At 43.0% G+C, this 27,765-nt stretch overlaps 1 protein-coding gene across 1 annotated transcript; it reads right to left on the minus strand.

Moving 5' to 3' along the window:
* Positions 1-814: 814 nt before the first annotated feature.
* On the minus strand, positions 815-16,753 carry LOC310784842 (major histocompatibility complex class I-related gene protein-like; the record flags this gene model as incomplete). Its single annotated transcript, XM_083645880.1, has 6 exons — positions 815-852; positions 1,962-2,063; positions 4,870-4,950; positions 13,065-13,370; positions 14,552-14,833; positions 16,705-16,753. The coding sequence occupies 6 exons, from the start codon at positions 16,751-16,753 to the stop codon at positions 815-817; spliced, it is 858 nt and encodes a 285-aa protein (XP_083502006.1).
* Positions 16,754-27,765: the final 11,012 nt, after the last annotated feature.

Genomic DNA, 27,765 nt, shown 5'->3' on the forward strand with positions numbered 1-27,765 from the left:
ATAATCCCTCACAACAAACGCTGTGCAGAAACAGCTGTAGCAGCATCAGTGCTCTGCTGACGTAGCTCCTCCTACAGAGGAGGGTTTACCTGTACAGTCATGCTGCTGCCAGTTCTTACTGACACTCAGTTAGCAAACAACTACCTGCCTTTAATAGTAGCAACAATACAGTATGGAGGCAGGGTCACGCACTGATGCAGGAAAATTATCCAAGAAACAACCAGAAATATTCATCTTTGGCAGGTAAATCAATGCACATTTTAACAATTTGATTTGCCCAACAATTTTCTGACAGATCCTATGACTTCAAATCTCAACCAGTTTTGTTGCAAATTCCAAAGAAAATGGCTGTAATTATCTACAGTAGATGCCTCTGTCATTTAATGGAGTTCACCATCCTCTTCTCATCTCCGCTGACTGCCTGTCAAGATTAACAGACGGACAACGATAAGTTGTTATTGTTTACACTCTGCACTCTATTTGATTTCATATTGTATGGATCTTCATTTCCGGATCAAAAGATAACATCTAGATCTAGAATGATGCAATCTGCTTTTTTGTCCATCAGATTAAGGATTAAAAACTCAACGCCAACTGTTTAATGAAACTGTAACACAGAGATTGAAAATGTTGTTAGAACGACTGTTTGAATCCTCATCAGCAGCTCATGTGAATTACACCTCTAACTGGTGTTTTAGTCTAAAGGAAATCAAAGATTTAGTAAAAAGATAGAGTTTCTGCTTATATGTATGCCAGTACAGCAATGCAGATCTGCAGAGAATAGTTTATGATGAATACTCACTGTGATAACTGATCAGGTACGAGCATCTCTGGCAGATGACGTCTCCAAAGCTGCAGAAGAAGAAGAGAAAAAAGAGAGAAAACAGCAATATTATAAGAAACATAATGATTGACTACTAATGTCTGGCCTCTGCTTTGTCTTAAGTGCAATCCATGGAATCAACAGATATGTGACCTGCTCTGACAAAATCAGTCACATTTAGCAGAGGCCCGTTTGTGCAGAAACATGATTTTAGGAGGACAATATTTATTTTGGCTGTTTTGGGGTTTCATCAGATTGTAGTAAAATAAACCATATGGCTTTCATTCTGTGTAAAGATTATAAAACATACTTTTAGCAGGTGTGTGCACTGAAATACAGACAAGATGATACATTATTACTCAATGGTATGATTGAAGATTGATGAAATGAAACATAAAGAGAAAGTTAAGTCAAGCACTCAGGGGTGATTCTAGGACCAGGTGCCGGTTGCACAAAGCACCTTAAGTTAAGATTTTCCTTAAAGTCCGACTTAAGGTGTCCATAAAATACAATCGGCTGCACAGAACACCCAATTCAATCTTGTGCTTATGTTTTCTTTAAAATGTATAACCTTAAGGAGAAGATTTAATGGTGTTTTGTGCAACCAATTTTATTGTACCTTAACTCAGACTCTTAAGGAAAATCTTAACTTAAGGTGCTTTGTGCAACCGGCCGCAGACCGATGGGGGCTCAGACCCTGATGAGAATGTGACATGCATACAGTGCCTTGCAAAAGTATTCTGTCTCTCTATCCTGCCTCTGTGTGATGTCAAACCACAGTAATAGCGAGCACACTCACCAAACGTTAAAAAACTCAGGTGCAAGGCACAGAATATGACTTAAAGAAGAGAACAGCCAACACACTTGAATGTCCTTTCAAAGGTTTAATCCATCATCTGAGCAAAGTCAGCTACAACGGAACAAACAGGCCTTCTTCAGCGTGCTGCTAAATAAATGTGTTATAATGTGTTGTGATTATTCTTAGAAAGCATTATGCATAATGAGTGCTTCTAACTATTATACAGTGCTATGAGCAGATCTTAATGCATTATAAGTATTTGTATAAATGCATTATAGACATGGGCGTCATAGAAAGTGTTATAAAATGTCGAGAGGTAGAAAACTCTTCATCACTCACCATCATTGTTGCTTCTCCAGATGCAGACTGAGACTCTAGCGCTGCAGGTGGCCAGGAGCAGAACTCCTGCTACCACTCCCATGACAAGAGAAGCATTGATCCCTGAAGGAGAACATGGAACCAGAACAGAGTATATTCACACTTTGTCACATGACACTGGATGGATCACAGTCTATTTGTTCCACTTTAGTATTTTAAGTAGAGAGAGGAGGTCATGTGACTCAGACAAACTACACAAACACACACACAGACACACACGCATGTACACACGCACTACACACACACACACAAACACGGTCCTCCATTTCTTGTTAGATTGATTGGTTTTATGTTACTTCAGCACCTGATGACCTTTAGAGTTGTCATTGTTGTGACTTTCTGCCTTTATTCATTCTAGCTTTTGTAGGTTTGTGTATTATTCTATAGCTTATTATTCTATAGCATTCTATAGCTTTTGTAGGTTTGTGTATTATTCTATAGCTTATTATTCTATAGCATTCTATAGCTTTTGTAGGTTTGTGTATTATTCTATAGCTTATTATTCTATAGCATTCTATTCACCTTATGTAGCCACGTCCATTTGACCCGGTTGTGTGGTCGTGTGACGACTTCCGGAAAGAAAAAAAAAAAAAAAAAAAAAATGGCTGGCTGCTCCAATATCATCTAACTCTGAATAAACTAATAATTTAACCAATTGTATGTAACATACCAAATAAAAGCAAATGGCAATGTCTAAGAATGCAATGCCATGTAACTGGCTTGTTAATTCTCGCATTCCAGTGAATTACGTTAACGTCTGCAGGTCTTATAGACGTAAATGGCTTGAGCTGCGCTCGGAGGAGAGAAAACCATCTGAAGCTTTCTTTGTTGGAGTCCAGGTATGTTTTACAAGAAAGTGCTCGTCATTGTCGACGATAACGTTATCTGACCTGGCTAACAGTGGATACTCCGCTTGCTTGCTGTGTACCGAGCTCAAAGTAGTAGGCTGTTTTACCCCCTGCACTGTCCGCTACAAAAACAACTCTCTTCTTCATGACGTTCATTTGTATTTCGCGCCGTGACCGCCGGAAGTGTTAAGACGACCTGAAAGAATTTGGCCCACCCCATCGTCTGCACATAAGGTGAATAGATTTTCTATAGGTTTGTGTATTATTCTATAGCTTATTATTCTATAGCATTCTATAGATTTTGTAGGTTTGTGTATTATTCTATAGCTTATTATAGCATTCTATAGATTTTGTAGGTTTGTGTATTATTCTATAGCTTATTATAGCATTCTATAGATTTTGTAGGTTTGTGTATTATTCTATAGCTTATTATAGCATTCTATAGATTGTGTAGGTTTGTTTATTATTCTATAGCTTATTATAGCATTCTATAGATTTTGTAGGTTTGTGTATTATTCTATAGCTTATTATAAAACGGCTCTCTCAAATCAAGCAATCTGATTGGTTCACAGCCATTGTATAAATCCCGTAACCGAGTCCAATAACCCATGGCCATGGGTTATTGAGTTGCCATGGCAACTCTCTTACTAAGAGAGTAATAATAAGGCTTACCTCAAATGACAACGTAGAAAAAAAAAATAGCGGAGACAGCTGTCAGATCCTTGTGAATCGATCTTCGCTTATAACTTTACTAATACTTCGCAGAAAATTATGTTTTGTACAAGAATAGACGCGGGCTAATGTCTTAACCCCTCTCTCGCGCGCCCTCACTCTTAACCCCGCATTTCTAAATAAGACGTAACGTTACTTCGTGTCGGCATACGGCTCTGGTGTCGGGCTTTGCAAAAAGCTCTCAGCTTCTCAGCAAGCGCCAGGATTGGCCAATGTCAACTTCAGTCTCCAGAACGATCCAATCAAATCACCAGCACGTCTATCTTCTTGCTAGAGGTCCCGACTTACAGTAGTGTTTCAACTGACTCTATCAGAATACCATGCCAGTCGGACTTATAGTATCATTATTATATTTATATTATCATACTTGGAAACCGTTTTATAAAAGCAATATAGCACTCGAGCAGCGTGTGTTGTGGCATATATCCCGCTGCTCAGTTGTTATCCCACTAGGCCGCAGGCCGAGTGGGATAACAACTGATCAGCGGGATATATTTGCCACAACACACTAGCTCTCATGCTATATTGCTTAATTATAGCATTCTATAGATTTTGTAGGTTTGTGTATTAGTCTATAGCTTATTTTTCTATAGCATTCTATAGATTTTGTAGGTTTGTGTATTATTCTATAGCTTATTATTCTATAGCATTTTATAGATTTTGTAGGTTTGTGTATTATTCTATAGCTTATTATTCTATAGCATTCTATAGATTTTGTAGGTTTGTGTATTATTCTATAGCTTATTATTCTATATCACTCTATAGATTTTGTAGGTTGGTTTGTGTTTATTCTTGTTCTGCAGTTGGATGATTTCTTTCTGCTTCATATGTCAGTTTGTGTGAAGAGCTCTTGTGGTTTCCTGTCACCTACATCCTGTTACATGAAACACCCAGCGCCCTATCGTCTTCTTCGTGTGTGATCACCACCTGCATCTTTGTCCTGCATGTGGGTCCTCAGTAACTCAGTAACTTATAATCACAATATAATGTATTACAAAATGATACTATGATAATTATAACTGACACTATAATAAATAACACTATGATCCTGTGTGTGTGTGTGTGTGTGTGTGTGTGTGTGTGTGTGTGTGTGTGTGCGCGTGTGCGAGCGTGCGTCTGTGTGCGTGCGTGTTGTAGTGTGTGTGTGTGTGTGTGTGTGTGTGTGTGTGTGTGTGTGTGTGTGTCTATATGTTGGTTGATATTCACTGTCATGTTTCTGTACATTACAAACAGAAGAGACAGATGAACATTGTTGTTTCATGAAACTACATCAGGTCATGTGACTCTACCTGTTCTCTGCAGAGTGCTCTTTCCATAGGACACAAACTTCTTCAGGTCATCAATGCAGGTCTGTGAATAATACTTCTTCTCTGCAGCTAACAGAGCTTTGTTATTATTCAAGATCTCTGTGTAACTGACAGCCTGTGGTTTAGCAGCGATCCATGTCCATGTTGTCATGTCAGATACCAGACAGTCTTCTCCATCATAACCATACTGATTAAAACCATAACTTCTGGCCGTTCTATCACACGGCCGCTACAAAGGTGTGTGAGATCACCTCCATTTTATGAATGAACCTGATGAAGCACATCTGTAAACATGATGTTCTGACATCTGTTGCCAATAAATTATGTATGTTTGAAAGTCGGTCTTCCTGCAGATTTCTGGAGTGTGCAGTCTCCCTATATACGTCTATTTCACATCCCACCCAAATCAGCCATTTTGTGTCAAAAAGGCAGGAAGTAAAGCCGGTGCAAGCAAGACTATTGATTAGAGCCCCGGGACTGGACCAGCTGTCCCTGCAGAGGAGGAACAGCAAACAGGACCTTCTTTGCACCTCTGTTTTACTTCCTGCGTTTTAGACACAAAATGGTTGATTTGGGTGGGATGTGAAATAGGCTAATCGACTTGTCCTGATACGTTTTTTTATCGACAATAGAATACTACTTTATTAATCCCCCTCCGTCTTTTTAGAACAACAGAGAATAATACGTGTTAATAAATTGCATGGCAGTCACAAAAACCAACCCCATTTAAAGGAGAATTCCTGCTTTTTACACCCGGACCTTTTTTTCCAGCTAAAAATATGATGTTTTACTCACCCAGAGATCTTTGGTTTCATCCTGATTGCCAAGAGTCCTGGAACTGGCCAAAACGGGCGAACGGGGCATACGTATTACACACTGCAAATAACATATTTTCTGCAACGTAGCGGTTCATATCCTCATAATACCTCGGACTCTACTCGGACCTGAATATCTTCTATGGCGAGAATGAAACCAAAGTTCTCTGGGTGAGTAAAACATCATATTTTAAACTGGAAATAAGGTCCAGGGTGTAAAAAACAGGAATTATCCTGTAACATATGGGACTATTCACACCAAATCAGAAAGAAAAATCACGGGAAATTTTGATTTGGGTGTGAGTAGTCCCTTAGATATGTTTTTTGTTTGTTTGTTAGTTTGTTTGTTTGTTTTTCATCACCATGCAATTTATTCACACCGATTACTCGCTTTTGGTCTGAAAAGACCTTAAAACCGGCACTGCTCGGGGATAGTCTATGTTTGGTTCTGATCCATGGTGTCTGTATTGAGGCCCTGGTAGGTGGAGTCTGGCTGCAGAGTAGAGTATGTTTGGTTCTGATCAGGGCCGTAGCTAGCTATGAGGACGGGGAGGTCCGGACCTCCCCTAATATTTCAGCCTGCCAAAAAAAAAAAAAAAAAAAAAATTTTTTTTTTTTTTTTTTTTTTTGCAGGCCAGGCCAGGCCACTCACTGAACAGCAGGCCAGGCGCCGCCTACTGGTTTACTAGTGGTTTTATTACTTTATTCAGGTTTAAAGTGGGTGCATCTCATTGTAAAATTGGACTTGGCCCAAATTGGGCTTCAAATGGCCCAAATCAGGCTTCAAACGGCCCAAATCTGGCTTTAAACGACCCAAATAGGTCTTCAAACGGCCCAAATCTGGCTTCAAACGGCCCAAATTGGGCTTCAAACGGCCCAAATTGAGCTTCAAACGCCCCAAATTTTTTCGCGCGCGTCGGCCCGTATCGGCCTGGCCTGCTTGGTATCTAATGCCCGGCCTGAATTATGATCCCAGTCCGCCCCTGGTGGTGAGTGATGACTGTCTGTCTGCCTGGCGAGATAATTGAAGGTGAGCGAGCTGCGAGACAGTGAGCGAGTGAACGACAGACAGTGAGTGACAGATTTTTTAGCAACAACCAAGAAAGTAAGTGTCTAGTCTGTCTCTTAAGTAATGTTACCTGTGTGACACGTTGGGATGCTACTGGCTAATCATGCATGATGCCAATTGCCAAGCTCCCGAAGTCAGGTATGCAGGTGGCTATATGCATGGTTTCAGTTTCATGACCCAATAAGTAACAAAAAGAGGTGGTGTAAAGGTAAAAACAACATAATATATTTTATTTTATTTTTCAATCGTTCCTATCAGGAATAAATAAATGTCCCTCTGTATGTTTTTTTTATTATCGATGATGACTTTGTGTGTTGTGTACGGCTTGGGTTGTGTACCTGTGTTTGTAGGTGTCATTTTGATATGAATTTGGCTAAAACAGTTTGTGTTTGTTAGTTACAATTATGTTGACAGGAGAGCTGAGCAGGTGGTGACATGAAAGAGAATATACTGAATAATGACATCACAACAGTATAATCCTAATGTTGATTTAAAATGATATATTACTCTAAATATGGCTAAAAAAGGGGGAAAAAACCCTCAAATTTTTTTCGGCGGCGCCCTTGCGGGCGCCACCGAATCCGCCTCCCCTTGCTGGACCTCCCCTATTTCGGAACCCTGGCTACGGCCCTGGTTCTGATCCATGGTGTCTGTATTGAGGCCCTGGTAGGTGGAGTCTGGCTGCAGAGTAGAGTATGTTTGGTTCTGATCCATGGTGTCTGTATTGAGGCTCTGGTAGGTGGAGTCTGGCTGCAGAGTAGAGTATGTTTGGTTCTGATCCATGGTGTCTGCATTGAGGCTCTGGTAGGTGGAGTCTGGCTGCAGAGTAGAGTATGTTTGGTTCTGATCCATGGTGTCTGCATTAAGGCCCTGGTAGGTGGAGTCTGGCTGCAGAGTAGAGTATGTTTGGTCTTGGTCCATGGTTGCTGGAGTGAGGCCCTGGTAGGTGGAGTCTGGCTGCAGAGTAGAGTATGTTTGGTTCTGATCCATGGTGGCTGGACTGAGGCCCTGGTAGGTGGAGTCTGGCTGGGATCTGGAGGCTGGAGGACAGTTGGCATAGGTGACACTCTGTAAAAAATAATAAAATAATAAGTTCAGTAAGGTTACAAGGCAGGGCAGCACACCAGCGGTAGCCATGGAAACAGTCCTCCATATTGCATGTATCCTATGTATCCTTTTTTTTTTTGTTATCAATTTTTTATTCATGATTTTGTTACATAAAACAGTGCAATGTCAAGTACATTTTGAGATGACCCCGGAGGGATCAGGGAGCATAGGAATAAAAACAAAAATACAAAAACAACCAAAAACAAACCCCCCACCCCCTCCCTTTCCCACCCCTGTGGCGATCCGGACCCACCCCGCCCACCCCACGTTGGTTGTAGAAGAAACAGAGAACACTGTGTTACCATTCAACAAAGAAATTAAAGAAAATGAGTATTTAAACAAAAATGATCAGGTCAACAGCTGTTTGACGTTAGTTGCTGTAGAGCTCCATGTTAGTAAGGTTTTTTCACAAGCTCCGTGCATTCGAGCTATTGATAGTTCCATATGCACAATGTTCAGGAAAGACATAAGCCATAATTTATGGTTGAGAATGTGTGGAGGACTCCATCTTAGAGCAAGCATTTTCTTGGCAGCTGTTAGACCTGTAAATAATACCTGAGATTTATAAAACGGTAAAGCAAAAGGTGATGTGTCATTCAAAATTAATAGTTTAGGACAGCAGGGGACAGGCACGTCCAACAGTTCCGATAATGTAGAGGATATTTTTTGCCAGAATATTACAACTCCAGGACACTCCCAGAACATATGGATGAATGATCCGACAAGGTTGAGATTACACATTTGGCAGACAGGGGTGGAGATGATTTTCATGAGGTTGCGTTTTCTTGGTGTGAGATAAAGTCTATGTATGAAATTAAAGTGAATTAGTTTATGGTTTGGATTTTTGGACGTGCTGTCTATATTGTCCCATACGGTGGACCAGTTCACCTCTCCTTCATTGAGACCCAGGTCTCTCTCCCACACTTTTTGGACAGCAAGATGACCAGAGGAGGAAGTCAGTAACAAGTTATACAGTTTGGATACCAAACCAGTAGTGTGTACACCTATATTAAATATAGTATGAAGATTATGTGATCGTAAGGGACTGGTCCACGGGACGCCATATGCACGCATGGAAGATCTGAGTTGCAGATATAAAAAGAAAGAAAAGCCGGGTAAATCATAAGTTACTCGAAGATCGTTAAATGATCTGAGACCCTCATCACTACAGACATCAGCCAATACATGGATACCCCTACTACTCCACTGAGGAAAAGTAAACGAGACACCTCCAGAAAGTAAAGCAGAGTTATGAAAAATAGGACTATTTTCATGCCATTTTACATGAGAGTGGGTGGCTTTCTCTACCTTATGCCAAGTGGATAAAAGAAAAGACATTATGGGGCCCATTGATTTGTGGCGTTTAAGACTCTTAAGAGGTAAATTAGAGTAGATTAGGTCTTGTAAACGGTGTGGAGAAGCTATTTTTTCCTCTATTGTTCGCCATGAGACTGAAATGTTGGGGTCTAACCAGACTGATAATGGGCGTAATACATATGACCAAAAATACATCTTTAGGTTGGGCACGGTGAGTCCTCCATCCTGTCTGTCACGTTGTATAGTAGTCAATTTAATTCGTGGGCGCTTCCCTCGCCAGATAAATTTTGTAATGAGAGCGTGAATCTTATCCCAGTAGTTTTTAGGAGGTGAGAGGGGTATCATATTGGAGAAGAAATTAATTCTAGGTAAAATGTCCATTTTAATAACTGAAATGCGGGCTTGCGGAGAAAGTGGGAGAAGAGTTCGTTTTTCTAAGTCGGCCTCCACTCTATTTAAAATACCTTGGTAATTTTTAGTTGTGGTTATATGAGAGGGGAAAATTTCTATCCCAAGGTATTTAAAGGATTTGACTACTGGGATGTGAGGAGGTAAAGTGGAAGGGCAAAGAGATGAGTTAAGTGGGAGTAAGGAGGACTTAGACCAGTTAATTTCAAAACCTGAGAGAGCACTAAATTCTTTGAAGATATCTAAAACATATGGTATGGAGGTAGTGGCATAGTCTATGTATAATAAAATATCATCTGCAAATAAAGAAATGTGATGTGTAGTGTTACAGAATGTGATGGGGGAGATCATAGGGTGTTGTTTTATTGCTAAAGCTAAAGGTTCGAGTGAAAGCGCAAATAATGATGAGGAAAGTACGCAGCCTTGACGGGACCCTTTGAAGATAGAGAAAGGAGAAGAGAAAATATTACCTGTGATAATCATAGCTGAAGGATTAGCATAGAGAACTTTAATCATGCTAATGAAGTTAGTGCCCAAGCCAAATTTATCTAGGGTCATCCATAAGTACTCCCATTCTAAACGATCAAATGCCTGCTTGGCGTCCAGTGAGAGGACTGCACAAGGGGAAGGAGTGTCTTGTGAGAAATGTATCACATGTAAAAGTCTACGTATATTATCTGCAGCTTGTCTAGTTTTAATGAAGCCGGTTTGATCGTGATGTATAAGTTTGGTCATATGTTTTTCAAGTCTCATGGCTAACACCTTTGCATATATCTTGATTTCTGCATTCAAGATTGAAAGAGGTCTGTAGCTGCTGCAAAGGGAAGGGTCTTTCTTAGGTTTTAAATGTACAGTCAAAATGGCAGAGTTAGCATCCCTATTAAAAGAGCCCTGTTCTATAGAAGTGGAGATCATCTGTAACATGAGGTGACCCAGGGAATCCCAAAAGGCAAGATAGAATTCTGGAGGAATGCCATCCCAGCCAGGTGATTTGCCCTTTTTCATGGCCTGCGTAGCTAACTTAAGTTCCTCAAGGGAAATAGGAACTTGTAGCTGTTCAGATGACTCCTGAGTTAAGGATGGTAAGTTCACATTATTAAGAAAGGTTTCACATTTATCGTGATCTAGAGTAACTTCTGAAGAATACAGACTAGAGTAAAAGTTACGAAATTCATTATTTATATCTATAGGATTGGTGATAGGGTTATTTGAATGGTTGGAGACGATAGTAGAAATAATAGTGTGTCTGTTGTCATGTCTCAGTCTCTGAGCAAGGAGATGACTCGGCCTGGGTCCATTAAAGTAATATGTATCCTATGTATCCTAAATGAATACATTTATGCTGTTTTAGGCTGTGTGTCCAAAGAGTGTTTTAAACAGAGAGAGGTGGCTAAGGTGCAGAAAAGATGGACTCTCCAGAAAAGAGCTGCAGCCAGAGTTCTCCCCCCGCTTCCCCCCTTAACTTTAACTAATTAAACTTATCAGAAAAATGAGCACTTGAACATACATCAGCGTGATGAGAACTATACCTAAAATGACAGAAACCATCTTTGGAGAAAATGTATTTGACGTGTACTTTGATTATTTAGTTTGGCTCATGCCCCATTCACTAACACGAATGGGGCGGGATTTATGAGCTATACTGCACCCAGCCACCAGAGGGCAATCGAGATGTCTTCACTTTTTGAAGGCTGGCATGATGTCCATATATAGCTACCATCCATGGTGGAAACTAACTATGAGAATAAATAGAGATAGAAAGAGTTAAAGTAATTCACCTGCCGGTTTATGGAGTCTGACCTGGTGTTTGAACCTGTGGAAGAGACAGTAAAGCTTTTTATTTGTGTGTGCATGTGTGTGTGTGTGTGTGTGTGTGTGTGTGTGTGTGTGTGTGTGTGGGTGTGTGTGTGTGTGTGTGTGGGTGTGTGTGTGTGTGTGTGTGTGTGTGTGTGTGTGTGTGTGTGTGTGTGTGTGTGTGTATTTGAATTGTAGTAGTGTTGAAGTAGGTACTGAAGGAGAGACAGGGTAGGAAGGTAACTCACCATCACTTTCTCTCCTTCTCTTCCATCTGTAGAGCAGCAGCAGACTGACAGCAAGCACCAAAACAACCACAACAACAACAGTCACACACACAGCCATGACCAGGAAGTCACCTGGGCGAGAGAGATAGAGGGCGAGTGGGGAAGAAGGGCGAGAGAAAGAAGCAGGCCAGGGGGTGCAGCAGGGCCAAAAAGATGAAGGGAATAATAGAAATGAGAAAATCATCCTACTGTACTTTATGTGACTATCAAATAGTTTGGAATAATCAACTAAAGAGGAGACAAACTGTAAATCACAAGTCAGATGTTTTCTGATTCACTGATTCATCTATAGCTTAACTTGTACTTAGAAACAATGTTAACATGTTCAACACATCCTACATGTGTATCTTGTGTTACTGTAAACTCCTCTAAAAATAAATCTATAAAACATTTTACATTGTGAAAAATATATAATTTTTTACAACGTGTGAAATTGTCTTATACGAATCAGCTCTGGTTGTTGTTGGTGGTGTTGGTGGTGTTGTTGTTGGAGGAAGAGGAACTGGTTAAAGGTGAAACACATTCTGTTATATAGAATATGTTAAATATATATATATATATATATATATATATATGTATATATACTGTATATATAAGTTAAGTTAAGTTATATATATATATATATAACTTAACTTAACTTAACTTAACTTAACTTAAATGAATTGATGCTTGACACTTAGATCCAGTTAGCATATTCACCATGTAATAATCAAATATAGCCACAAGTGGCAATTGAGGGGTCCAAGCACAATTTGAAAAGACAAACAGACCAAACATTCCAGAAGGTAAAACGACACACACAAACGGACATGTTGTGAAGTTCAGACATGCAGTCTTAGCTTTAGTGTCGGCCCGTAACTTCTGTCAAGTTCATCTTTTCATTATAATCACATTGATGGAGTTGTTCACAACTGACAAACTTCCAACTAGTCTTTAATGACTGATGAGTTTAGAAAGGACAAGTCTGTGGATTAGATCTCACAAACTTCCACATGAAAGGTTGAGCCTTTACCTACTGAGCCAAATAAACACCTGATATAGGTTTAGTGAGGATAAACTAACTAAAGGGAGAAGTCATGTAATACTGCAACCTATGGCAAGTAGGACTTGTCCACCTGGGGATTTGAACCCTGGACCTTTCTAACTCTAAAGAAGGTGTCTTTACTGCCTGCTCCACTGGAGAGACATTAATGTTTAGACACAAATCATTACAGAAGGTAGAACAAGAACAGCGCTCACTGCTTCACTCTCTTTTTCTGTGCAGAGCTGTGATTTGATGAAATTGTCAAATAAATTAATTCCTTCATGCACTGCAAGTCAGGTGTAAGAAGTAAACTAAATGTGTCTCTCCTCCTCCATCAGCTGTGATCCCAGTCTTACCCGGGTTGTTGGTCTTGATCACTGCTGGGTCCAGTTTGGTGATGATGTCCTCCTTGACACCAGAGAGCTGAAACACACACTCGTACTTCCCCCAGTCTTCAGGTTTGACTGATGAAACGTTCAGCTGAACGCTCGTCTGGAAGGTTCCATCGTGGTTGGGGAGGATCTCTCCCTGGTCCATGAGGTCCTGAAGCCTTTCTCCATCTCTCCTCCAGAACAACATGGCTCTGTCAGGGTAGAAACCTGTAGTGTGGCAGCTGACTGGAGAGGAGGGAGACTTCTGGAGGAGAGAGATCGAGGGAAGAACTGGAGAGAGAGAGAGACACACACACACACACACACACACACACACACACACACACACACACACACACACACACACACACACACAGACACACACACAGACACAAATAAAAATCTTTATACTGTGTGTTCCACAGGTTCAAACACGAGGGGAAACTCAGACACCATAAACCTGCACTTGAGTTACTTTAACTCTTTGTATCTCTGTTTATTCTCATAGTTAGTTTCCACCATTGACTGTATAAAATATGGACGTCATGTCAGCTCCCAAAAAGTGAAGCCATCTTGATTGCCCTCTGGTGGCTGGCTGCAGTATGAGTCATGAATCCCGCCCCCTTCATGTTAGTGAACGGGGCATGAGCCAAACTAAATAATCAAATATTTTCTCCAAAGATGGTTTCTGTCATTTTAGGTAGTTCTTATCACGCTGATGTATGTTCAACATCTCTCTACACCTCAACCCAACACCAGACACAGACACAATCAAGACCACGTCGTCAACAACATGGGGAAAGAGCTTGAATGAATGAATGAATGAATGAATGAATGAATGAATTTATTAATTTATTAATTTATTATTTATTTATTTTGCACATGCACACACACCCACAAATTACACAGTTTAAGATGCATAAAAAATAACAAAAGACAACAAGTAGTCCAGACAGTGCAGGACACTTGTGAATTGAGAGGAGAGGAGAGAGAGAGAGAGAGAGAGAGAGAGAGAGAGAGAGAGAGAGAGAGAGAGAGAGAGAGAGAGAGAGAGAGAGAGAGAGAGAGGCAGAGAGAGGAAGACCAGGGGAGACAGATAAAGAGAAGGAGGGGGGGGGGCAGAGAGAGGGAGGCCAGGAGAGACAGATAAAGAGAATTGAGGTGTGAGAGAGAGAGAGAGAGAGAGAGAGAGAGAGAGAGAGAGAGAGAGAGAGAGAGAATGACAAAGACAGAAACAGGGAGACAGAGAGCGAGACGAAAATATGTGTGCAAACGGAAAAACATGACAGTTGTATACTCTGTGTGTGTGTGTGTGTGTGTGTGTGTGTGTGTGTGTGTGTGTTTGTGTGTGTGTGTGTGTGTGTGTGTGTGTATTGGTTCATATTCACTGTCATGTTTCTGTACAGTAGAAACAGAAGAGACAGATGAACATTGTTGTGTTAATGAAACTACATCAGGTCATGTGACTCTACCTGTTCTCTGCAGAGTGCTCTTCCCATAGGACACATACTTCTTCAGCCAATTAATGCAGCCCTGAGAATAAAACTTCTTCTTCTCTGCTAACTCAGCTGTGTTCTTATTCCAGCTCTCTGCGTCGATGACAGCCTCTGGTTTAGCAGCGATCCATGTCCATGTTGTCATGTTAAACACCATCAAGTCTTCTCCATCATAGCCAAGCTGATCAAACCCTTTAACTTCTCCTGTCTCATCATCATCCCATTCACAGCCATACATCCTCTGGAAGGTGTGGACACCTGAGAGAGAGAGAGAGAGAGAGAGAGAGAGAGAGAGAGGGAGAGGTGGGGAGAGGGAGAGACAGAGACAGAGAGGGAGAGAGAGAGGGGGGCAGAGGGAGAGACAGAGACAGAGAGGGAGAGAGGGAGAGAGAGAGGGAGAGAGAGAGGGGGGGAGAGGGAGAGACAGAGACAGAGAGGGAGAGAGGGAGAGAGAGAGGGAGAGAGAGAGAGAGAGAGGGAGAGAGAGAGGGGGGGAGAGGGAGAGACAGAGACAGAGAGGGAGAGAGGGAGAGAGAGAGGGAGAGAGAGAGGGAGAGAGGGAGAGAGGGAGAGAGAGAGGGAGAGAGAGAGGGGGGGAGAGGGAGAGACAGAGACAGAGAGGGAGAGAGGGAGAGAGAGAGGGAGAGAGAGAGGGGGGGAGAGAGGGATAGAGAGACAGAGGGCAGAGAGGGAGAGAGTGAGAGTGAGAGAGGTGGGGAGAGAGGGAGAAAGAGACAGATGGGGGAGAGAGGAGAGCCAGATAGACAAAGTGAGGGAGAGAGAATGGACAGAAACACTGTATCAGTAGGCTACGTATGATACCAGACGAGCATAGTCTTAGTTTAGTGTGTGTGTGTGTGTGTGTGTGTGTGTGTGTGTGTGTGTGTGTGTGTGTGTGTGTGCGCGAGCGTGCGTGCGTGCGTGCACGCAGCGCGCGCGTCTGTGCGTCCGTTCGTTCGTGTGTGTGCGTGCGTGCGTCGCTCATATGCAACCGCATGCGCGCGTGTGAGGCGTATCTGTGTGTGTGCGTGTGTGTGCGTGTGTGTGCGTGTGTGTGTGTGTGTGTGTGTGTGTGTGTGTGACTGATGGAGGCTACATCTCTCTGCTAGGCTACTTTACAACAAAGCAAGAAAAAACATTTCAGCAGGAATAAAGTGAAACATAAACAAACCTCCAGTTTGCTTAAAGCGCTGCTTATAGATCTCAATGTTGTTTTTGATGATCTGCTGGTGACTCAGACACGCCTCAGTTTCTCTCTTCCAGTACTGTGGATCATCTGCTGTTGCGTTGATCATCCAGTCCTGTTTGGGTTCTGCTCTCATGGTGTTGCTATCAAAGTGAAACACCTGAACTTCATCAACAAACCAAACCTGCACAAACTCTGGGCTGTTTGTGACTCCAGAGGATCCAGTCAGGAGATACTTCAGGGAGTGAGTCACTGTGGGACAAACAGGGAAGAAACTCAGCTTTTGAGTTACATTTTAAATACATTTGCACACTAACAACACATCAAACAATTTAAATCTCTGTTCAGTGACTATGAGACAACAACAATAATAATAATAACAACAACAACAACAACAACACCAACAAATGACTAAATAACTAACTAACTAACTAACTAACTAGTAAATAAATACATGAATACATAAATATATAAATACATAAATACATAAATACATAGATACATAAATACATAAATAAAAAAATGAAAAGAAAATAGAAAGAAATAAGCAGCATCTGTGTCAAAGAGTAATGGTGAGTTTGCATTGGTTTTGTAAAAGGTTTGATATTCATTAACACACAGGCTCAGGAGGCATTTATAATTTGAATGAGATGTAAAGTTATTTCACTCAAAACACTAAAATATGGTCAATTTCCATTTTCAAACAGTTTGACTTCCTGTAACTTAAGTCATTATCTCACAAATTGACAGTGGATTTTGCCCTGAAAAATTATTTTCTTTTCTTAACGTCACACTGTCACATAATTTTAACAGTGACCCATTGTTTTAATGTCGGCAAGCAATCATTTTATTACAGTAGGGGTGATTTGGTGACAACTCAATGAAACTCTTCAAATCCAGTTTGCTCTAAATGAGTAGAATCATATTTGAAATGTGATCTTACCTGCAGACGCAACATGACAGAAGAGGAGCAGCAAAATTAACTCCTTCATCTTAGAAGAAGACTTGAAAAGAATGAAAACCTGTCGGCCGATTGGTCCAGTCAGCAGTCAGCCTCACAGTCAAGAACCCAGTCCTAGCCAATAGGAATTCAGAAAAGACACTGACGTCATGGGCTATTTATGCTTTAGTAGTTGATCACCCAGATTATAATCATCTAATCTTGTTCACCCAATGTCTAACACATGTTCCTATTTGTCAGGACCCTCTGCGTCACTCCTTTGGGTGAGGCTTAAATAAATAAAATAAATTAAACATTAAATGTGATTTATACGGTTCAAATGCAGACTTTGAACATGCTGGTACTTGAACTGCGGTCTCTGGCGTAAAGGCATGCAGCCTTAGTGCACCCTGGTTTATTTGAATGTCACGCTCCCGTATAGCGATTTCAGAGGTTGTGGTTGGTCTACCTACCCTGCCTGTCCAAAAATGACAATTGTACCCTATAATAAATCCTCAATGCCTGATCGGCAGATTAAACAAAGATAATATGGAAACTTAATTTTACTTCAAATTAACATAACAGAACACAACACAGCACAACACAGCACAACACAACACAACACAGCACAGCACAGCACAACACAACACAACACAACACAACACAACACAACACAACACAACACAACTCAGCACAGCACAGCACAACACAGCACAGCACAGCACAGCACAGCACAGCACAGCACAGCACAGCACAGCACAATACAATGCAATACAATACAGCACAATACAACACAACACAACACAACACAACACAACACAACACAGCACAGCACAGCACAGCACAGCACAACACAACACAATACAATGCAATACAGCACAATACAACACAACACAACACAACACAACACAGCACAGCACAACACAACACAACACAACATAACACAACTCAGCACAGCACAGCACAACACAGCACAACACAACACAACACAACACAACACAACACAACACAACACAACACAACATAACACAACTCAGCACAGCACAGCACAACACAGCACAACACAACACAACACAACACAACACAACACAACACAACACAACATAACACAACTCAGCACAGCACAGCACAACACAGCACAACACAACACAACACAACACAACACAACACAACACAACACAACACAACATAACACAACTCAGCACAGCACAGCACAGCACAACACAGCACAACACAACACAACACAACACAATACAATGCAATACAGCACAATACAACACAACACAACACAACACAACACAACACAACAGAGCACAACACAACACAACACAACACAACACAATACAACACAACACAACACAACACAACACAGCACAACACAACACAACACAACACAACACAACACAACACAGCACAACACAACACAGCACAGCACAGCACAACACAACACAACACAACACAACACAACACAACACAACACAACACAGCTGTGCGGGAGTCAACCTCTTAATAAACCCAACCCGATCTCCAAAAAAGTTGTAAAATAGCAACGTTTGTGGAGCAACGTTGCTATTTTACAATTTCGTCTCAGAAATTGTAAAATTAAAAAAAAAAAAATGTAAAATTTCGTCTAGAAATTGTAAAATGGTAACGTATGTGTCTACAGCGGTGGGCGTGGTTTGGGCGTGGTTTATGGAGATTTTCTGTTTCTAACCCCCCCCCTACCCTAACCCTAACCCTAAGATCTCAGAACGTTACCATTTTACAATTTTCGAGCCGAAATTGTAACATAGCAACGTTGCTCCAAAACGTTGCTATTTTACAACTTTTTTTGGAGATCGGGTTGGTTTTATTAAGAGGTTACAATGGTTATACAATTTTCTGTGAGACTGTGTGTGAATGAACCATATGCATGTCCTTAATTTCTCTAAAGCAACATCACTTAAGCGCAGTGTTTCCCAACCAGTGGTACATGTACCCCTACAACCAGTGGTAGGTGTACCCCTACAACCAGTGGTACATGTACCCCTACAACCAGTGGTACCGTGTCCCCACAACCAGTGGTACCTGTACCCCTACAACCAGTGGTACCGTGTCCCCACAACCAGTGGTAGATGTACCCCTACAACCAGTGGTACATGTACCCCTACAACCAGTGGTACATGTACCCCTACAACCAGTGGTACGTGTACCCCTACAACCAGTGTGTACCCCTACAACCAGTGGTACATGTACCCCTACAACCAGTGGTACGTGTACCCCTACAACCAGTGGTAGATGTACCCCTACAACCAGTGGTACATGTACCCCTACAACCAGTGGTAGATGTACCCCTACAACCAGTGGTAGGTGTACCCCTACAACCAGTGATACGTTTACCCCTACAACCAGTGGTACGTGTACCCCTACAACCAGTGGTACGTGTACCCTACAACCAGTGGTACATGTACCCCTACAACCAGTGGTACATGTACCCCTACAACCAGTGGTACGTGTACCCTACAACCAGTGGTACATGTACCCCTACAACCAGTGGTACATGTACCCATACAACCAGTGGTACATGTACCCCTACAACCAGTGGTACATGTACCCCTACAACCAGTGGTACGTGTACCATACAACCAGTGGTACATGTACCCCTACAACCAGTGGTACATGTACCCCTACAACCAGTGGTACATGTACCCATACAACCAGTGGTACATGTACCCCTACAACCAGTGGTACATGTACCCCTACAACCAGTGGTACGTGTACCATACAACCAGTGGTACATGTACCCCTACAACCAGTGGTACATGTACCCCTACAACCAGTGGTACATGTACCCCTACAACCAGTGGTACGTGTACCCTACAACCAGTGGTACATGTACCCCTACAACCAGTGGTACATGTACCCCTACAACCAGTGGTACGTGTACCCCTACAACCAGTGGTATGTGTACCCCTACAACCAGTGTGTACCCCTACAACCAGTGGTACCTGTACCCCTACAACCAGTGGTACGTGTACCCTACAACCAGTGGTACATGTACCCCTACAACCAGTGGTACGTGTACCCCTACAACCAGTGTGTACCCCTACAACCAGTGGTACCTGTACCCCTACAACCAGTGGTACGTGTACCCTACAACCAGTGGTACCTGTACCCCTATAGGGGTACATGAGAAGCTTGCAGGGTGTACGTGGAAAATTACAATTCATTTCCAAAATGGGAATCCATGTGTAACTAGTCCCCACTGGCAGGTGTCAACTGCTACACTACTCTGTGAAGAGGTCAACTGTGTGCAAACCAACGAGCTAGCAAACATAGATAAATGACTTCAATCGCTGTAAGAATTGTTCATTTAATAATCACCTGTGTAACAATGCAACAAATTAAAACACATTTAGGAGAATCGTCAACACACGTGAGTGAGAGGGTATTGGCCTGGCAAAACAGCTCAAGGGGGACATAAGACTAAAAAAGGTTGGGCAACTTTTTGAGCCGCGCCCGTTAAAAACTTTACGCTGCGGTTCACAACCGCTCTTTCCCCCTCTGCCCAGCCTGTGTGCAGTTTAGTTGATCGTTTTTATAGTTTTATATAATCCATTCAATCATTAATCATAGAAAAATCACTACTCTTTTTCTTTCTCTTTTTTTTGACAACCAGCAGGTTGAGAACCACTGCCTTCAGGTGTGATAAAGTTCAGTCCTTTGGTGTGACAGCCTGCTGCTGGGAGCGCCAATTCAGGGTAGCTGCCAAAGTTGTTTTTAGACACACACTCAAGAGAAACAGAGAAATAGATTCTGATTTTTGTATTACTCACCCAACAAAACCAGCAGAAGTTTGTCCTTAAATGCAGTTCAAGTTGACAGCTTCACAAAAATCTACCACACATTCAAAGTTCTGCTAAAATCACTTCAGCAAGAATTCAAGAGAATGTTATCCTTCTCCGCAGCAGCTGTCCAAGAACGGCCACAGACAGTAGTGCTCAGACCTTGTACAGGATGTACAAGATGTACACACAGACAAGTACCAGGGGTATATATGCTTCACACACACACACGCACACACACGCACGCACGCACGCACGCACGCACGCACACACACACACACACACACACACACACACACACACACACACTGTCACACACACACACGCACGCACGCGCACACACACACACACACACACACACACGCACGCACGCACGCACGCGCACACACACACACACACACACACACACACACACACTGTCACACACACGCACACGCACGTGCACACACACACACACACACACACACACACACACACACATACGTTACAGGTGTGAATTTCTTTTTTTCTTTTTTCACAACTTGCTCTCTGAGTTCGTGTGTATCACCAGTCTGTGGTGATGGGGTGTGTGTGTGTGTGTGTGTGTGTGTGTGTGTGTGTGTGTGTGTGTGCGACAGTGTGTGTGTGTGTGTGTGTGTATGTGTGTGTGTGTGTGTGTGTGTGTGTGTGTGTGTGTGTGTGTGTGTGTGTGTGTGTGTGGGTGGTGGGGGTGGAGGTAGAAGCAGCAGGTTCATGCAGCACTAGTCATGGGGCCTTGCAGCATCCCATAATAGTCTAGGTCAGTGGTTATCAAAGTGTGGTCCGGGGTCCCCCAGTGGTGCTCTATTAATTCACTATAATTCAATTCATAAGTAACACAATGGCAGGATGTAGTGCATAATTAGTTTTGCTCATGGGTTTCATACACGTTCTGTAATCAAACATCTAAAAGCAAAAATCTTATCAGATCAGGGAGCCTTGGACAAAATCTTATCCAATGGGTGTCTTTGGTCTAATTTGTGTCAGTTTAGGGTTCCTTGACGTCAAAAAGTTTGGGAACAACTGGTCTGAAAAGCATGCGAGTAGCCTACATGTAACCATTTGTAGTTCGTCGTCTGCGTTGTTGTTAGGATGACGTCATCATTCCTACGTTGACGTCGTCATTCCTACTATGATGTCATCGATCACTGATGATGTCATGATTCATAAGTGTCTCAATCATGCCTTCCGATGGCCTCGCTGGTGATGTCATAACACATGTGATGTCATAACACAGGTGATGTCATGTTCGGGTCTATAAGGGCCTGCTCCTGCAGGCCTTGGCGAGTGATTCATAAATTCACATCAAGGATCATACCAATCTCTGCAACGTCTGCAACCTGCAACTTCTGCAACCAGCAACTTCTGCAATCTCTGCGACCGTTCCCAAACCTCGAACTGTGCAGCCCCAGCCATCAAGTTCCACAACACCCCAGCTTCTCAAGACCTACCAAGTTTCCCGTGGCCCTCAACTACCCGCGAATAGATCCACATGTCTGACACCGATCCTGACAGTTGTGTTTTGTTAAGGAATGGACTGACACTCTTCAGCTTCAGTTGTGTGGACTTTTATTGCCTGTCAACACACATGGATTCTCATTGGTCGGACATACAGCAGTGGTCGGCACAGCAGACACGGCTCGTGGCAAGAATCATCTCTTTCTGGTGCTTAGGTGACGTAGCGGCCAGATTTATATGCCAGGCAGGGACATGCCCATAACCCAATGAGTTAAAGTGATAGAACCCTATAAATGACTGGTCAGTGCCCTGGCAAGTGGAACCAACTAAAATAACCAAACTAACTCCGTTACACTCCCCCCTGCTGAATTCCACTTGCTCACAAAGATTCCCAGAAAATAGAAATTAAAGAAACAAACAAATACTGACCAGCTAGTAAACATGACAGGTACTCAGCATAGGCACATCAGAGAGAGAGTGAGAGAGAGAAGGGAGAAAAAAAAATCACATACATACAATATATTACAGAAAACCAATGGAGGAAGTAGACCCTGTGTAGTCACACGAACCCCAGTCAGGAGACTATTCTCTGCGAGAATCAGAGGAGAAGGAGGCCGGCCAAACCCCCTCAACCATCTCAGGTAAACATGCCTGTTACATGTCTAATGCACAATGTGATTACACAAACCCTCCATCAATAATCAACACCCGGGGACCCAATCATCAGACAACCATCCCCCATGTACACCATATGTGAGCCCAAACCCACCATACAGGAGCATAAAATAAACATTCTTCACCTTATGAAAAATAAATAAAAACATAAGACCCATTATACACATAATGGCACAACACACAAGAAAAGTACTTTTCTTCCTCTCTCCACATTCTCCAATAAAACAAAACATTCAAAACCAACATTCTCAACAGAGAAACAATTTACATCCCCACTTAATTTTTCTCGAACTCTGCAATCAGTTCACATTCATTCTTTGTCCCATCATTTCAATAAGCCTAGACACAGGTTTAAACAACCTCCCCGTTCTAGACTGGACACTTTGTGACCGTGTCAGTGATCGTGTCACCGGTGGGACTGGAACGACAGTACTGGGTAGTGTGGGAACATGTTCACTCGGCCCGGCGGCATCAGCCAGGGCAGTGCCAGATCTGACACTCTGATTGGACTCCACTTCGTCTGACTCGGACACCAGCTGATCGGGTTCCTGAGAGTGAAGTCCCACTGAAGCAGGTGAAGGGAGTGGATCACTCTGACCATCAGGGAGATCAGAACCATCAGTTTGTGAATCAACCAGAGATGGGATGGAATGTGGTGCATCTCGGGCATCTTGGGACAGGCTCCCAACCTCCACACTCGAGTCACTAGACCCCGCTGGCAGCTGGGAGACCCAGGCTCTGGTCCTATAGTCAGCAGCATCCGTTGACGCATCGTCATCCATTGTCACAACATCCTGCTCCGTGTTTGGATTATCTGAAGCAGAGGAGGCCGAAGGTCCAATCCTTCTTCAGAAGCATTGCAAGGGGAGTGGCAGAAAGTTGACCGGTGTTATCAGGTTGCGGTGGACTGTTTTAACAACACCAGTGGTGCTGTTCTGGATTTTGAAGGTCTGGCTGTCGGCATTCACCTCAGTGACCACGTAAGTCGCATCCTCCCAACGGTCAGCGACCTTACGCTTGCCACGTTCCCCTTTGTTGGCCAACAACACTCGATCTCCGACTTCAACTGGAGCTCCACGGACCTTACGATTATACAGTTCAGTATGCCTCCTCAACTGTTTTGATGCTGAAGCTTGTGCAATTCCCATCGCTTCCTTCAGACTCCTTCGTAAAAGTTGAACGTACTCGTCATATCTCTCAACTTCAGGGGTGTCCAGAACAGTGCTGAAAGCCAGGTCAATGGGCAGCCTCGGTATCCTCCCGAACATCAAGAGAAACGGTGCATACCCTGTGGTCTCGTGGATGGTGCAGTTATAGGCAAACGTGAGGGATTTCAGTGCCTGAGGCCATCTGTGCTTTGCTCTGGGGGGCAGGGCCCGAATCATGTTACCCAGTGTCCTGTTCATTCTTTCACATGAGCCATTGCCCATCGGATGATATGGGGTCGTATGGGACTTTTGAACCCCGGCAACACTCAAGAGCTCAGCAATGAGGGCACTCTCGAAATTGGCCCCCTGATCAGAGTGAATGTGCCTCGGAAAGCCATAGACACAGAAATAGTTATGCCATAGTTGGTGGGCCACAGCTTTAGCAGACTGGTTCGGACACAAAAAGGCATTTGCCATCTTCGTGAAATGGTCTGTAACAACGAGCACATCCATTGACCTGTTCTTAGGATCCTCCGCACACCAGAAGTCTATGCACACAAGCTCCAGAGGCTCTGTTGTTATGATGTTCTCAAGTGGGGCTCTTGCTTCTGGCTCGGGGGTCTTGCTTAGCACACACCGCCTGCAGCATTTCACATGCTCTCTTACATCCTTCTCCAGGCCTGCCCAGTAGAACCGTTGCCTAGCAAGGTGCAAGGTTCTTTGCTGGCCCTGGTGACCTGCTTCGTTGTGGACGCCTCCCAGCACTACTGCCTTCAGAGAAGCCGGAACAACATACAGGTGAGTCTTTTTCTTTGTTACAGGGCTCCTTGCCACACGATACAGCACGCCCGCCTTCGCAGTCAGCTTATCCCAGCTCTTCAGCAGACGGATGACATCAACTGTCTCGTGAGCACGCTCTCTCCTCGACGGCCGTCGCCCCCTTTCCACAAAGAAGATCACTCTGCTCAGCACCGTGTCGGCTCTCTGCTTCTCCATCAGTTGGTCATGAGACAGCGCTTCGGTTCCATCCTCTTCCATCGGCATCACTGCTTGAGGTAGCTGTGGCAACAGCAGCGCATGGGGCGGCACTGCCCCTTCCTGTGACTTGTGTGAACGGAGAACCGCTGCCACTTCCTGGCTCGACAAAGCCCCGGGGGTGACAACAGCAGCGAACTGGCAGGTGACAGAAGGCCCAACGCCAGATCTCCCCTCAAGCGGGTGGGTAGACCACCGAAACACATCCTGCACCTTATCCGTGCCAACAGCATCAGCCACCAGCGTCTCATATGGCTCTCTGGTCAAGCGGTGGAGCGTGCTTGGATGAATGAAGGGCTGCCTGCTCAGAGCATCTGCGACGATGTTTTTGGGGCCCGGGATGTACTTGATATCAAACTGGTAGGGTGCCAGCTTGGCAACCCACCTCTGTTCACACGCATCCAGCTTAGCTTTCGACAGGATATACGTCAACGGATTGTTATCCGTCCATACTGTGAACAGGTGCCCCCTCAGCCAATGATGGAACTTTTCACAGACGGCCCATCTCATGGCGAAAAACTCCAGCCGGTGTGCAGGGTATCTTGACTGTGCATATGAGAGCGACTTACTAGCGAAGGCGATCGGTCTTGCTACTGTGCCCCCCTCAGGCACCTGCGACAAGACAGCTCCGAGGCCATTACTGGAGGCATCCACTGAGAGGAGAAACGGTCCATCGAAATTTGGGTGGGCCAACACAACCTGATCCAGCAAAGCTTTCTTCAGCAGCAGGAAGGCTTGTCTGCACTCCTCTGTCCAGTCAGCAGCTGTCAGTGTGCGCTGGGGCAAGCGACGCCTTTTCACCTTCTTACGAGGAGCTTTGTGGCCAGTTGTGAGACCAAATAGCGGCTTGGCTATTGATGAACAGCCCTCAATGAACTGCTGGTAGAACACCACCATTCCCAGAAACGACCTTATCTTCTCCTGAGATGGGACATCTGTACCGTCTTCCATAAGATCCGCCTCAGATAGGGCCGTGATGGCCCGTACCTTTTCGGGATCTGTAGCGATGCCATCTGCACTCACTATATGGCCAAGGAATCTCACGGACCTCTGCAAGAAATGGCATTTCTTTGGTGCCAATTTCAGATTATGGGACTGCAGACGCTCGAATACCACTCCCAGCCGTTCCAATGCCATTTCCTCAGTAGGAGCAAAAACCAGGACGTCGTCCAGGTAGCAAAGAAGACTGAGGAAATTTTGGTCACCAAAGATGTTTAGCATCATCCGCATGAAGGTTGCGGGGCTGTTGCACAGACCTTGTGGCAAGCGATTATACTCATACAGCCCGAATGGCGATGTAAAGGCTGTGTATTTCTTGTCATCTTCATGAACCTCAACGTTGTAGTATCCCGACGTGAGGTCCATGGTCGAGAAGAAAGCGTTGCCACCCAGAGCTGCAAGGGCGTCGGCCTGATGAGGGAGCGGGTGAGCGTCTTTGATGGTTTGGGCATTTATCCAACGGAAGTCGGTACAGAGTCTCAGGTCTCCCGACTTTTTCCAAACGAGGACCAAGGGCGATGCAAAGTCGCTGCTGGACTTCCGTATGATCTCTCTGTCTTCCATCTCATTCAGTGCTTGTCTGAGTTTATCATACTGGGTGGGTGCGATCCCATATGGAAAAACAGATAGAAGAAACATATATGAAGTCCTGTTGCCTCCAATAGCAAATCTTTATGTTTTATATGTATTGTATGTCTTATATGTAAACTCTTGAAAGTGGCCCCTTTCATATTCTCCTCATATAAGAGAATTAAGGTAATTATATATAAATCAAGTAAACATCATGTATGTAGCATATAAGGAAAGTGCATGGGAAATTGTCTTTTCCATACATGTTCAATATAATGTTTGTAATTTTTAATTATATGAGACATATGCTTTTTATAGATGAATATATACCATTATATCTATGTTTTTTGTATGTAAAATGCATTTAATTTAAAAGAAAAGTATGCTTTCTTTATATGTTTTTTCTAAGATTGTTATATGTCAGCCAATTAATATTACCATATAGGTATAAAAAACATATACATTATATATATGTTTTTAGTATGTTAAGTGTATGGTAAAATATACTTTCTTTATGTTTTTTTTACAAAAAATTTACATGTCCGACAATGAAAATTACCATAGCAGTATAAAAAAAATATACTTTATTTATACAATTTCATACAGGTTTCTGTTGTCAAAAACGTTGTTAATAATAATAATAATAATGATAATAATAATAATATTTGTGCTTTTCATACAACTATTCACCTTATGTAGAAGAGACCGTCTGGCTTGAGAGACTAACAGGAAGTGTAAATACAATCGGAAGTTCCGATTGTATTTACACTTCCTGTGACTCATACACCTAGTCTGACTCATAATGTAAGTCAGACTAGTTTGAGCAGGTAAAACAGCAAGCATTATGAACAGTAAGTCGTGATACGATGGGTCAAGTGGGCTTGGCTATAAGGTGAATAGCAACAGTTTTCTTTTCACACTTGGAGCAACTGCAATGTATGACACCACACAAAATCAACGAGTAAATAGATGAGACATGAAAGTTTGTTAGTAACTAGGAATTGGCAGATAATTTAGTAATACATTTAAATTACACAAGATAAATAAAGAATATACAGTACATTCATTTGAAAGAATTCTGACTAAATAAATGGCTAAAAGGGGATTAGGGAATGTCACAAATGATATGCCCAAGGACACTTAAGGACAGTTGACATTATCATTGTCATTATCTACTCACCCACATGCCAGTGGAAGGTCAGGTGAAGTTTTTTAGTCCACAAAACATTCCTGAAGCCGACACAATTTATTTTCTTTCTTTGATACAGGGGTAGTCTCACTGAGAGCAATGCTCTCTTTTTCAAGAGCGTCCTGTTCACATTCACACACACACACAC

Source organism: Poromitra crassiceps, assembly GCF_964638095.1.
Source record: "Poromitra crassiceps genome assembly, chromosome: 11".
Classification (NCBI taxonomy): Eukaryota; Metazoa; Chordata; class Actinopteri; order Beryciformes; family Melamphaidae; genus Poromitra; species Poromitra crassiceps.